At 41.9% G+C, this 14,921-nt stretch overlaps 1 protein-coding gene across 1 annotated transcript in view; it reads left to right on the top strand.

Annotated features, from left to right (window-relative positions):
• LOC146712285 (protein NLRC3-like) overlaps positions 1-4,675 on the top strand; it is a 43,945-nt gene extending 39,270 nt beyond the window's left edge. Inside the window, exons 8-9 of the mRNA XM_085451997.1 lie at positions 61-107; positions 256-4,675. Coding sequence (XP_085308123.1) covers positions 61-107; positions 256-812 — 604 coding nt within the window. The 3' untranslated portion in view covers positions 813-4,675. The remainder of the gene's footprint in view (positions 1-60; positions 108-255) is intronic.
• The last annotated feature ends 10,246 nt before the right edge of the window (positions 4,676-14,921 follow it).

Below are 14,921 nucleotides of genomic sequence, written 5' to 3'. Positions count from 1 at the left end.
CCATGTAATGTCCATGTGTGCATGCTGACTGTGCTGCTCTGACCCCCCTCCTCCTTTCAGGGTGGAGCCTGCTGGAGTCCGATGGTTGAGACCAGGTCTGAGGAAGTGTAAGTGTGTTTTTAATGGGATTCATGAAAACAAAGCAGCACACATTCAACCATCTTCATCATGTCAGGAGTCATCATCAAAGTGTCAATCAATGAACAGATGATGGATCAATAACTGCAGCTGGATTGTGTTTGTTCTCTCCATCAGATTCCTGTCAACTCACAATCGACACAAACACAGTGAACAAATGGCTCCAACTGTCTGACAACAACAGGAAGGTGACACATGTGGAGGAGGTTCAGTCATATCCTGATCATCCAGACAGATTTGATGTTTGGCCTCAGCTGCTGTGTAGAGATGGTCTGACTGGTCGCTGTTACTGGGAGGTCGAGTGGAGAGGAAGAGTTGATATATCAGTGAGTTACAGAAGCATCAGAAGGAAAGGAGTCAGTGACTGTGTGTTTGGATACAATGATCAGTCCTGGAGTCTGGAGTGCTCTGATCGTGGTCCTCAGTCTGTCAGGCACAATAAAATAAAAACATCCATCTCCTCCTCCTCCTCCTCCTCCTCCTCCTCCTCCTCCTCTGTCTCTAACAGAGCAGCAGTGTATGTGGACTGTCCTGCTGGCACTCTGTCCTTCTACAGAGTCTCCTCTGACACTCTGATCCACCTCCACACCTTCAACACCACATTCACTCAAACTCTTTATCCTGGGTTTATGGTCTCCTGCTTCCTCAGTGTCCCTGTGCTGAGTGGAGTGTAAAGAGTGTAAAGAGTGTCTCCTGTTACAGAAACACTCTGACTGTTGAACAGATAGTTCAGTCTGTACATGTCTGTCTCTTTCACTCACAAACACATTTTCAGATTCATGGATTCAATCAGTTGATGTTTGAAACTCTTCTAAATGATTCCTTGTAAACTTCTTCAGTCACAAACAAACAGGAAGTGATGTCACATGTGTTCCTGTCCACACAGCAGAATGAGTCTATTGCTGACAGTGATGTACAAACAGAGTGAGCATTTCTGAGGCCCAAAATAAACTGAGTAGTTCACTGAATGAACAATGGACTGTGAGCTCAGTTCCTTCATCATTAGTATGGATTATATATGTATATGTATTATATTAGTATCATATATATCAGGTGCTGCTGCTTTCAGTCATTGTGCAAATGTGCTGTTTGTAAGCTTGTAAAGCTGCAGTCAGCTGAGACTGAAGAAGTCACCTGATCAGTGAGCAAACGTTTCTGAAAACGTCCAGATGAACAGAATCAACCTTTTGGGATCAGCCAGCAATGCAGCATCATTGTTGTTCAGCTTCAGAGGTTTGCAGGAATGAACTGATGACCAGAAACAGCTGCAAAGTCCAAGAAAATACCAGCTGGAGTTCAGCTGCATTTGAAGAAGTCAAAGAAAAGTAAGGATGGCAAAGGGCGACGTTTTCTTCCAAAGAGCTGCAAACATGGTCGACGCCTCATTAGAAGAATCATCTGGACATTTGTGAGGAACTCTAACCAAGAAAGCAACGTCACACAGATCCAACAGACAGTTTCCATGACTGCAAGTGTTGAGTGGAAAAATGCTACATTGCATTATTGCATCCTCTCACCACAGGAGGCGCTGTTGGCACCACTGATTGCTGATCAGCTGTTCTCTGATGATCTGATTGATACTGTGAATAACGGGACTCACTGAACTCTGTGACACAGTGAAGATTACAGAGTTTAACTTCAACATCTGACTGACGTCACACAGACAGAAGGATGAACCAGTGAGGCACAGAACACAGTTACTGGAGATACTGGATCAGCTCCATGTGAACCTCTGATGGAGAAGCTGCTGAGCCAGAGAAACATCAGGACATGACAGCAGCTGCACTTATCTAACAACATGTAGCAGAGCTGATCTATGTTAGAGGATCTATCACAGCAGCTGAAGCCAAAGTCCAACACTGGATACCAGCTGAGCCTGTGCTGAGTGTAGTGTTACAGGAAAAGGGCAGAAACACTGGTAGCTCCCAGTGATGCTGACTGGGGCACAGAGCTGAATGATGCAGCATCAGGACACTGTTTCAGTCTGACTGACAGAGAAACCTGTAGCTGTATCTACATGTGAGGCAGAGGCCACACAAGCAGCTTTCTATGTTTCACAGTGACTGAGATCTTCAGTGGGGGTGGACATGCTCCTGTACAGACCTCTGAGGAGAACCAAGGTGCAGTCAAAGAGTCCAGTCTGTCCTCACAGATGTGAACATGTGCTTTCATCAGGTCTGCTGTCAGCTAGCAGGCTCACATCAGAATCACTGTTCCTGAAAAACACAGTCTGTGTGACATCATCAGTCAGCTGATGGTCCCAGATCTGAATGGTTTCTGTCTCTACTGAGGAAGTCAGAGAATATCACTGAGGTGTGGATCAGGTCTGAGTGAGCTGTGGAGGGACAGCTTTAAACAGTCCACAGGTCTCACGTCCTGCTCAGTCTGGTAGCAGATACCTCGTATTGTTCCAGATGTGCTGACATCAGCAGCAGCACAGCTGTGTGATACCATGAATCTCAGTTATTGATCCAACACACAGTAAATACAAAGATCAGGATTTCTGAGAGTAATCATTATGAGTCTGAACACACGATCACTGAATGTTAGTCTCCACAATAATAAGCTAACACAAGCAAACACAGCTTTCAGCTCTTATTTTGAAACTGGCTTATTTAGAGAGCTGTGATGTGAGCGTGCCTGGCTCTGAGGCACTTGGGTCAGCCTCTGTTGTTTAGAAGTGTTACAGACTGTGAATGACACAGACCTGTCAGTTTCCATGTTTGTCTGTAACACAGCTCAGGGGCTCCATGCTGAACGCATCCATCCAGTGTTATTGATCCAGGACTGATACCAGCATTGGGATCAATACTACAACACACAATCACATGTGTCCACGTGATGTGTTTGACCAGCTTTATTCATTAATGATCAATCAGCTTATTTACTGCATCTGAGTCCAGCTTCATTTAAATGATCCAACCATGAAAATGACATCAGTCCTACAGAAGCACTTCATGCTAACAGGAAGTCATTGATTAAGGTGGAATAACACAGAGACACAACCACTCACAGCTAACCTGACCCCACTAACTGCATGTGTTTGGACTGTGGGAGGAAGCCGGAGTACCGGAGAGGACACACACAAACACGGGAGAACATGAAACTCTGAAACAAAGATGGTGGATTTGACCTCAGGACCAGGTGCGTAATTTCCAGGGGGGTTACGGGGGTCATGACCCCCCAATAATCAGATCCAGCCAATATAATTAAGTAATTGGTTACCTTGGTAGAGTTTAAGTCTGTCTTAAAGGAACGAGAGAACAGCTCTTTTACTCAGTGTGATTGTTTTTAATGTACTCTTTTTGTATTTGATCTGTTATTGTATATTTTACACATGTTTGTATGGGATATTGTATTTGTTTTAAATGTTATATACCTATGTGGTATGTGACTTTTGTTGCTATGATGCCAGGTCTCTCTTGGAAATGAGATTTTTAATCTCAATGAGATTTTTTACCTGGATAAATAAAGGATTAATAATAATTTCATCGTTCCAGTTTATAAAATTATGAATTATCTTGCATTAATAGCTTTTTGATTTTCTTTGATCGTTTCAATTATTATCAGCAAAATAGTTCCATGTTTAATCATCCAGTAATGTAACCCCGCCTCCTCCACCGCGTACTTGGTTCTACCCAACCGGCTTTCTCTACCAAACCTTCACTGTTTGCTGTGTTTGTTAGCACAGTCGCTGGTGCCAGAGACTGGCAGTGACTTCAGTCTGAGGTTTGAAGTTTCCATGTCTGTGTGATGTGTGGTGTGAAGGCTGCTGGTTAAACTGGGACGCACTGAGTGCTCATAGAGAGATGCTCCATGAGTCCCAGTACAGACTACAAACATGGTGGAAACTTAGCTTTGATATCCACACACTCTGCACGTCTGTGAGGAACTGTGATGAAGATGTGCAGAGATCTGTGTCCAAACAGGAGAAAGACTGTAAAGACTCTGTGCTTCTAACAGCCTCTGTTAACATATGTGAGGCTGTTTGTTGTTGTTGCCATGGAGCTTTGCACTGTTTGGGTCAGCAGGTCATGTGATCAGGTTTGTTTGCTGGACGATGGTTCAGTGTCGGGTTTGTTTGCATTCATCAATAAATATCTAAATAAATCAAAGACTCCATGTTTGTTCTTTCATCATGTGACCTCTGCTCATCCATCTCTGTGTGTATCAGGATACATTTGGTTCATAATACACAGAAAAATCAGAGTTATTACCTGTAATAAATGTGAAAGATTCCTGCAGTGATAACCAGGCAGGACTGAAACACATCCAAGCTGTCACCACGGTAACAGCACCGCCCATCCACAGGTGAGGGGAGGAGCAAAAAGAGGGACTTTGACCATTTTATACTAAAAACACTCAACTAATGTTTCTAACATGAAACAAATAAGCCCACATTAATGTGAGCGTTTATTAAATAATAATAATGATGATTTCCTCCTGATCTCATTTCCACAGCAGAGAAAACTGTGGTGTATATTGAGGTGGAGGGTGTGGTCTGTGGCTCAGGTGTAGAGTGAGGGTGGGGTGCACCACAGCAGCATGCTGGGACTGCTGAGGGTGGAGGAGGGAGTGATGATGACATCATGAGCAGCGCAAATAATTAATCACCAACACAGTTGTGTTTGTTTCTAGTATAGTTATAAATAAGCTGATCAAATATCTGCTGACTGATTAGATCCAGTATCTATTACAGATGAACTGGATATCACAGCATGTTGTTAACCCGTCATATCAAACTAAACAGTGTTGCTGGTGTAAATATCCTCCAATAAAATCAGATGAGGGCTTCTGTTGCCAGGTAACGATGATGTCACCCTGGATCTTCTGGAGTCTGATGTATTTCAACTGATTCATTTATTCCACCTTAACAGTTCATTCCTCAAATCAAACAGGATATTTGACCCTCAAAAAATGTACCAACAAATAATTTTGCAATAAAACATTTATTTCTCAGCTTTTACAAGTGAAATCAAACAAGTTTATTTAAAAGTGAAACCAGAGTGGAAGCTGCTCATATAGAGTCCAACCCAGGCAGCATCATCAAAGTGTCGGCTCTTTGAACACGGTGCAAGATCGCCATCTGCAGGACTAAACTAGTTTTTCTCCTCGTCAACCTCAAGATGACGTCATCGTACAGCAAAACGTGCAGATCAGGTGACATGACTGTCTGAGAGGCGGAGTTAAACTGTGGCAGGTAAGCATGTGGAGGAGGAGCAACAACATGATGCTGGAACATCATCATTGCATTATCCAGTTTCCTCTCTAACTGGATGCTGCTGTGAACAAGAACAGCTGTGGAACCAGGGTCCTGAGTGTCATCTATGGATGAATGCAGGTCAGTGAGTACAAGGGCAAGGAGACGTCACAGACATGTTGAAATTGTGATGTGAAGACGGTGGACTGTGGTGGCCACTGCAGACTGTTGGGCTCTGTCACAATCTTCTTCAGTCTCTGTTACAGACGTGGGTTTGCTTGGACAGCCTGATAGCGACTCCCTGTCTGTCTGGAACAAAGCGTTTACATTCAAAAAGACATTTACACAAAACACCAACATCACATGATATTATTTATTATTATCATTTATTCATATTTATTTTTCAATGAAGATGACGACCAACTGCAGCTTGAATCATTGAGACACATTAAATAAACTTTGCTCGATGACAATAAGCAGAGTTAAATCAGTCCAATAAGTGTGGAGCCCTTCCTTCAGAACGTGTCTGCGTAGGTTCTCAGTCATCCAGGTCATGTTTGTCCAAGCAGCAACCACAACCTCCCTGCACAACATTTTGCAAAGTCAAATTTGCTTATTGTGCCATCAACAGCTTACACACAGAATCTTCTTTCCAGGAGTACAAATATCTTTACTGTGAGGAAGTGACGCAGAAAATACAACGTTTCCCTCTCTGTGACAATGAAGAAGTGCTTGAGATTAAGTAGAGCGATCCTTCTTCCTTCTTCATTTCCTGCTCGCATCATCATCTGACCTCTGACTTCCTTGTCAAGGTCTCTCAGCATTGACTGGAACATCAAATCAGACTCACACCATCTTCTTGTAATGTGGGCATGTCTGTCAGTTGTTTGAAGAGCATCTCTGGCCTAAACACAATAGGAAGAACAACACCGCCCCAAAACAAACACTTCCAGATTAGATGAAGGGCACCATGATTGGAAATGGTAACATTAACACGTTAACTTCCTGTGTTTGGTCTGCAGTGGATGACTCGAGATTCAGGGATCTACATTTAAAAACACACATGTAAAACTGACAGCAAGGTTTTACCATCATATAGTCGACATAACTAAGCACAGCTGTTAACCTGTATGTTTGCTAACATTTGAACTCTTACTGTTGGAAATTCTATCAACAAAACACTAAATATAGTTGAATTCAATCCTACCTGAGCTGGTTGAACCAGTTTTAAATTCAAATTTTATTTATCACACACACAAAACCATACACAGTATGACAGGAGGTGAAATGCTTGTAGCTGTGCAATGCCCGACCAGTTTCATGACATACTTCCTCTTCCATCTGGGAACATAGTCTAAAGACAGGAAGCAGCTACTGTCAGCTTCCTGAATACCCAATAAGAAACAAATCAGGCCAAATCAACAAACCTTTGGGTCTTGTTTTCAAAAGTGCATGTTTGGCAGCTTCTGTCTCTCTTTCCATCCACTGTTGGATGTCTTGTTCTGAAATAGTCACTTGGACAAACATGGGGAGAAAAGATTCACTTGCGACTACAAGCATACGGTCCATTAAAGTCGGGTTACTCGGGGACTCTTTCAGGACGGCAGAAATCTCCTCCTCAGCAGACTGGTGACCTTCTCCTCTTTGTCCCATCTCTGAAGGAGCTGCACTTCTATCAGTAGGAACTGTCAGCTCTCTCAGTTTGAATCGAAATGAGTCATTTTAACTACTAATACAGAAATATGTAGACCTAGATCCAATGACTTCCTCCTCCCATAATGCAATAGTGCATCAGTCAGAAGGTCCAGTCGATGTGATGGAGTCATCTGTTTGTGACTCGTGCAGATCTTCTGAGGAAGGAGCAGAACCTCTCCATGCCTTCTCCATCGTTCAGCCCAAACCCAGGAAGCCTTCGTGTGCTCTACATGATTTCTGATTAACACATATTTGCTGTTTACTGTACAAGAGTGTATCAAAGTATGGACTGAATAGTGTGTGCATGTGCTTAGGATGACATGTGTGTCAGTTGGTGTACATTCACCAGTTTATGTCCATAAACATGGACAGCCAGGGAAACACCTGGAGGTGTTCCTCCTGCATTTGTCTGATAAACACCAAACACAGTTTTATAAACAGAAAATGTTGTTCTTGTGTCATATAGTAAAAGAAGATACTCACATGTATATGTGAGGACAGCACACAGTGTCGTATATGAAATTCAGCTTGATGTTCTTGTCCTGGTATCTTTTCACCAGCTCACTGATGACCCTGGATCTGCTCGCCTGTTTAAAACAGATCATCTCAATGGTTTCGAGTCGATAAGAGAAATAATATTTTGGGAAACATTTGGTGACATTGTTGACTGTAGGTTAGTGACTTAAGCATTGATTAACAACTCAGCGTTCTCCATGAATCATGTTCAAAAACATCAAGGGAATTTCATGACGACAGGAGGCTCCAAATACACCAGTTACACCAGTTACATCTAGTTTTTTCTGCTGGTTTTGTGACTGAAGTAAATTTCCAGCTTCAGAGTTGCTGCAGTCCTAATTACAAAAGGAAATAGTAGTCCTCAATCAACCATAATAACTTTAACATGTTTCCATCACAAATACTTCAAATGTTGTTTCTTATATAACCAGTCCATTTAAAACTATGACTTATTTAGGAGAGCGCCTCACTAGTGATGGAGCAGTGACATGAAGTTTCCTTCAACATTTCCTCAGCTCAGCTGGTTTGGAGCTCTCAGGATGAGACAGCAGACATTCCTCTACATCTTTGTCTCTTACAAACATGATGTTTCCATCCAAGCGCTCAGTAATACTTCTTCTTTTTCTTACAAGGCCAAAGTCGGCATCCATGCTCACAATCATTGTGCCATCAGTCTGAAACCAAACATCAACACTGGTTCATCCATTTCTGTCTGATGGAACCAAATCTCATGACAGGATGATTAACTTGGTTGGTAGATCATTAGATAACACCTGACAGACTGAACCCAGTCCAGTGGACATAAGAGTAGAAAATATGATCTAGTGTCAACATTGAAGGACTTTTCAGCCTGAAACATGTTTATATCCAGAAATGTGTCAAATGCTGTTAAACTGCATGATCTGCATTGTGTTGCACTGAGCAATGACACGCTGATGTCCAAACAGAATAGTTTGGCATTAAGTCATAAATCTCTAAGAACAAACCTGTGTTCACGAACATGTTTATCTCTCTTGTGTTTACTGCGTGGGTCTGTGGTCCTCTGGTAAATGTAGCTGTAAATGTTGTTTTCCTAATATACACGAGTACTGCTGCGTTCATGCATCAATGTTCTCCATGTTCTTTGCAAATAATGCAAATGTTTGTGGATGGTGCCGAGCATTTCTATGACATCTTTCAGTGAATCCCACAGGCTGAGCTCTTCTCTCTTTGCCTAACTGCTTGCTGTCTCTGAACCAAAAGAGCTCCAAGTCACATTATCCATGTTCTCAGCCAGTGGTGTGACTGGTGTGGGGACAGGTGAACCAGTCTGACTGAAGCTGGGAGGTGACGACTTCATTCGTTTAATAACAGCCCCTCTCGCTCAGTTTTTTCATTCGCTCTTGCTCAGATCTCTGCGAACCTGCTCGCAGTGTGTCGCTCAGTGTGGTTGATCATCTTCATCTTAACTTCCTGCTTCTATCGTGGTTAAAGCTGATGAATCCTGTGGACATCAAACACTGATGGTGTTACTGGAGCTGAGTGAAGTTTGATGGCTTTATTATCCACACTGTGACACATGGCAGCTGTCAGAGCAGAACACAGGAAGTCAGCAGGTGTGTTTCAATTCAGCCTCTGCTTCCTCTGAAGGTCCATGACATCACAGCGAGGCCACGAATGCCGTCCAGACTCCCAGGCTCCCACAAACCTGTCCTCCTTCTCCCTGGATTTGAAGGACAGGTGGGCCCACCCTATCCCAAGATGCATTGCAGCATAGTGGTGGAACATATATTACGGTCCAGAGATGGAGCAGCGCTCTCTCTGAGTCTTTGAGGCTGTTTCTGTTTGAATCTGGCTTCAGTCTAAGGCTATGGCTCAAAGAGGATTTCTTTTTTTTACTGTGCTGCAATTGTTTACTGGATTATTTGTGCCATTAATTAGTGTCAACTAATTTTTATTCAATCTCCACACAGGATATGCTTGTGAAGATGGAATATGGGGGAGAGCAGAAGTGCGTTGAAGTTCCACAAAGGGATGAATGAAGGACATGCATATTGTATTGAAGAAATAAGTGATGAGATGCTGTTATTTGCATTTACCATGTCAGACCTTTTGATAAACAAAATTCTAATGAAAGTGAGAACATGTATACTGTTACGTCTTTCAGAAAATGTTTTGAAATTGTGGTGCACAGTTCAGAATAAATGTTTTTCAAAAACCATTGCATCTTTTTAGTAAATGTTTATTTCCAAAAGAAATTTCTAGAAGTTCAGAACAGGAAAATTCCCGCTTTTTAGAATGAATTAGAAGATAACTCTTACGTAGTTAAACTAAAATACTCTTTGAGAGTTAATATATAAACTCTTAACACCAAGTGTTAAATGATCAACTCCAGACAGATTTGGTGTTTAACACTAAATCAGAGTTAACGTACCAACTCTCCAAAAAGAGTTAAATTAACACTCTCTGGTGTGGACCCATATAGACACTTTAATAGTGTTGAAATCAAATCCGACAGTGTTAATTTGGACATGCTGGATTTGCTGTGTACATTTGATATTTCATTAAATTTTATTGTTTTAGCTTTGGGGTGGCCAGTCTGGTTGGGGGGGTGGCCTGGGGCACGCCACTGTTTGTGTGGCATCAGATTTGATGCAGAACAGCTGATTGTTCTGTAAATAGTTTGAGATGTTTATTTAAAAACACCTTGGCTGTATTTTTAGGTAAAAGCTGCAAAAAACTTTGTTGTTTGCATAACCCAGTTACTTTTTTGAAGAAGTAACTATATAATTAACTGCCCAACATTGGTCATTATATCCTGTATTATGCAGACAGAGTTACAGACTCTCTCCCAGACCACAGACTCAGAATACAAGTCAGAGCTTTATTAAGAAAATATATATATATTTTTCCCTTCTAATAGTGTTAACATGCTACAGGTCATGAACAAGATTTTATTTTTCATTGTAAGTGGGCTAAAGCAGTTAATTAAAAGTAGTCTAACATAAATGTAAATGCTGTAATTTGATTACTTTAATAAACATGTAACTTGGATGGATTGGATGCTGGCGTGACCACAGTGCACACGTCTGCTTTTGCTCACAGTGGTCCAAGGGCCGCTCAGTTTGTGTGTTTGCTCAGACATGTGAAACATTAGAGGGAACATCAGCGTTGGTCAAGTTACTTGAAAAAAGTAATCAGTAACTAATTACTGATTACTTCCCCCAAAAAGTAATCCCGTTACTTTACTGATTACTTATTTTCAAAAGTAATTAATTACTTATTTACTTTTTAAAAACACGATTTACAACCTGAAGAGGTGATAAAGCGATAGATCTTTCAGCCCAATTCTACTTTTTCTACATAATCATCATACAAAATGTAATCAAATGGAAAAGTCTCTTTTTTCCAATCCTCCTCCAATCCTCCCCTGATTGGGGAGGGTTGGAGCCCTTCTCTATAAAGGGGAGAGGAAACAGGAAGTGGGGGTTGTTGTTTTTTTAGTAGGACACTGGTGTAGCAGGGAAGCCTCGACGATCCAGGATGAAGTGTGCATATTTTAACGGTAAAGATTTTTAACCTGGCCTGGCTTTGCTTTTAAAATAATCTGAGGATGTTGGAGGGAGTGCTGGGAGGCAGAAAAAACCACTGGACTGGAGACTCTCTGTGCCCCTGAAAAGGAAACTGGACCAGTTTTGGGGAAGTTCCAGCTCCCAGGATGTGATGTGGAGACCCAGCCTCGAACAAAGTCAGGCCTGAAAAGGTGGGTGGCAAGCCTTTTTGAGGAAGCTGCAGGATTGATACGTTTTGGCTGCTTGTTCTTCCAAGTGACCACCTTTCCCCTGTTTGTAACCAGGCTAACAACCCTGACCGCGGTGGCCTTGGATTCCTGGCCAGAGTTGTCTTCAGCCAGTAGTTTGACCCAGAGAAAGAACAAATAAATCTTGTGCACCCCATTGCAGTGCGTGTGGTGGTTGGTTACTGGTCGATATTAGAGCTACTTTCGATTGCACTATGTGTGTACTGTATCACATAACCTCTCTTCTACAAAAATATTTACATCGTATAGAACGGAAAATAAAAAAGCCTGGAATTATTTGCTCTCTACATATATGTGCATCAAATGACTACATTAAAATAATTCCATTACACAATTTGATCTCCTGATCTTGATATTCCTGAGTCCACACTTGTTTATAACATGCACATTTTGTTTAAAGGATCTCATCTGTATCACCGACGGGTGTGGACGCGGAGCATTTTCAAATCTACCTGTGCTGCTGTGGACGTAAAGCTATTCCAGCGTGCAGCAAAGCGAGTGAAATATGCAACTTCATCTTATTCTGCACATCTTTTCTGCGAGACCTGTTGCAGTATTGATGGTCTTGTTGTGAAGGGTCCTCCCACTGTGTGTGGACTGAGTGCAGATGTGGCTCGGGGGTTGTGTGGAGATGCTGGACTGGTCTAAGATGACCGAAGCTTCAACTGCACATTCTGAATAACACAAATATATCATCAGATGTACACTCAAATAAAATGTTAGCATAAGAGAAAGTGTAAAGTGTCACTTGGCTTATTACATATTTAAGGAACATTTCTTATTCCACTCTGTCACACACCTGCAAATTCAGAAACCTCAGCATCGAATGTCCCCCCCAAAATTTGTCAGTTTTAATTTGTTGTGATTAGTTTTTAGTTTTCATTCTAAAACGAAAACAATTACAAATTTTGGTGCGTTTGCAAAGGTTGCATTAATGTTTTTACTTTACATCAAGACTAAATAAAGCTCTGTGGGCTTTTTATCGATACAATAAAAGGAGGAAACAAACTCTCTTCGGAGGGTATTTGAGTCTTAAACTTGAATCGTTTCTCGCAGCAGCAGGAATCAGAGTCTGAAAGCTGCCAGCTGGTTTCCAACACAATGAGGCCACTGTAATGGGAGACACTGAACAGACGGCCCTGGTGTTTCACTGGGATGCTCTCTGCACATTGCAGTGTGTTTCTTAAACTCACTTCATATCAAGCTCATTGGGTGTGTTGCAGGTTATTGTTAATTTTCCATAGCAGGAAATAAACTGGTCCGTTAATGGTTTCAACGTGAAATATTCAAACACAAATATCTGGTCCACTGTTTGTGTGACTGAAGTTCCTCTGTGTGCATGTGGAGACATCTGATGTTAAATCAGAACATGAACAGGTTACAGGTGACATGAAGAACATTTGTCAGCCTCATCAGCTTCCTCTCTCTCAGCCCTGCAGGATTTTTAGCCTCCCATCTCCCTGCATCACTTCTTCGTTGTGTGGTTTCCTGCTGATCTGAGGACAGCTTATTGTAACTGAGTTTCGGCTCTGCGGGCTCTCCTGGTTCCTCTTCAGACTGCGACAGACGTCAGGGATTAAACACGATCATATTTAACATCAGTTTAACAGGGAATCATGGCTGAGTTCATCACACACGTCTTTAAAACACTTCTGTTGGATCCATGAAGGGCTGTGAGGTCACTAACAAACACATCTGTGGTTCCTCCACACTGACCTCACACCTCCCAGCTCCTGATTGGTCACTTCAGTCACATGTCAGAGTAAAGGCCCTGTCTCTCAGCCCTGTGTCTCCATCTAGCTGTTTATTATAAATAAAATGTGTTTATGTGGCACTTATCACAGATAAAAATCACAAAGTGCTTCACAATAATACCACAATAAAGCCTCAGTGCCTGAGAAGCCAACAGTGGGACCAACAGTGACCTCTGACCTGCAGACCTGAGTGCTCGGGAACAAGCACGAGGTATCCACAGGTCAGAGACACACTGATGGCTCAGTGTTTATAATTTCATTATTATTATCCTCTGTTTAATATTACAGCTATAATAACAGCAAAGTGTCTGTATTACATTTACAATAAAGTCTGAATAAATGAAATAATAAAAAATGAATCCACAGATGCACAGTTCATTATTTAAGCACAGAAGTCTTCGTTTTAATGACTCCCGCAGATATGACAGATTCTCATGTGTTGATGTAAATGGAGAGTCCTCTTCACACACTGAGGTTACACCTCGCTCCAAATGATTATGTAAATTGTATTTAGGTGTTACACAGATTACATATGTTGTTTTTCAGTTAAACCCGTGGATGGCATTGTGTCTCAGGACTCTCTGGGTCACTGACATCAGTCTCAGGCCCCTGTGATCATTAGTTTGCCAGCTCAGCCCAATTAAAGGATAAACTACTAATAAGGATGTTCCACATTATTAAGCAGGCCACCATTTTCAAGCAACATGGGAAAGAAAAGTTATCTCTCTGCTGCTGAAAAGCATGAAATAATTGAATGCTTTGGACAAGGAATGAAAACCTTGTCCAAGTGTGATCACCATAATGTTAAGAGATTTGTGGCTGAGTCCGAGCACACACGGGTTCGTCCAGATAAAGGCACTGTTGTGGATAGGCGTAGCTTTGGGTCACGTGGTGTCGGTAATAGTGATAGTGATTGCTATATCACCTGTTCACGGCCCGAGGGAATTTTTGTGAATGAGTGGGTGATGGGGGAAGTCGACTTTTGCTGACCGCTCAAGCTTGGAATGTTCTGATCAGTGTTTTTCTGGATTTTAAGGATTTGATAACAAATAAAGTGGACATAAGAGTAGAAAATATGATCTAGTGTCAACATTGAAGGACTTTTCAGCCTGAAACATGTTTATATACAGAAATGTGTCAAATGCTGTTAAACTGCATGATCTGCATTGTGTTGCACTGAGCAATGACACGCTGATGTCCAAACAGAATAGTTTGGCATTAAGTCATAAATCTCTAAGAACAAACCTGTGTTCACGAACATGTTTATCTCTCTTGTGTTTACTGCGTGGGTCTGTGGTCCTCTGGTAAATGTAGCTGTAAATGTTGTTTTCCTAATATACACGAGTACTGCTGCGTTCATGCATCGATGTTCTCCATGTTCTTTGCAAATAATGCAAATGTTTGTGGATGGTGCTGAGCATTTCTATGACATCTTTCAGTGAATCCCACAGGCTGAGCTCTTCTCTCTTTGCCTAACTGCTTGCTGTCTCTGAACCAAAAGAGCTCCAAGTCACATTATCCATGTTCTCAGCCAGTGGTGTGACTGGTGTGGGGACAGGTGAACCAGTCTGACTGAAGCTGGGAGGTGACGACTTCATTCGTTTAATAACAGCCCCTCTCGCTCAGTTTTTTCATTCGCTCTTGCTCAGATCTCTGCGAACCTGCTCGCAGTGTGTCGCTCAGTGTGGTTGATCATCTTCATCTTAACTTCCTGCTTCTATCATGGTTAAAGCTGATGAATCCTCTGGACATCAAACACTGATGGTGTTACTGGAGCTGAGTGAAGTTTGATGGCTTTATTATCCACACTGTGACACAT

The sequence above is a fragment of the Copadichromis virginalis genome, linkage group LG3 (assembly GCF_057382275.1).
Source record: "Copadichromis virginalis isolate Kocher_CV1m ecotype Utaka linkage group LG3, C_Virginalis_male_GT1.1, whole genome shotgun sequence".
In the NCBI taxonomy this organism is placed as follows: Eukaryota; Metazoa; Chordata; class Actinopteri; order Cichliformes; family Cichlidae; genus Copadichromis; species Copadichromis virginalis.
The sequence above is the reverse complement of the archived record's forward strand: the minus strand, read 5'-3'. Positions and strand labels throughout refer to the sequence as shown.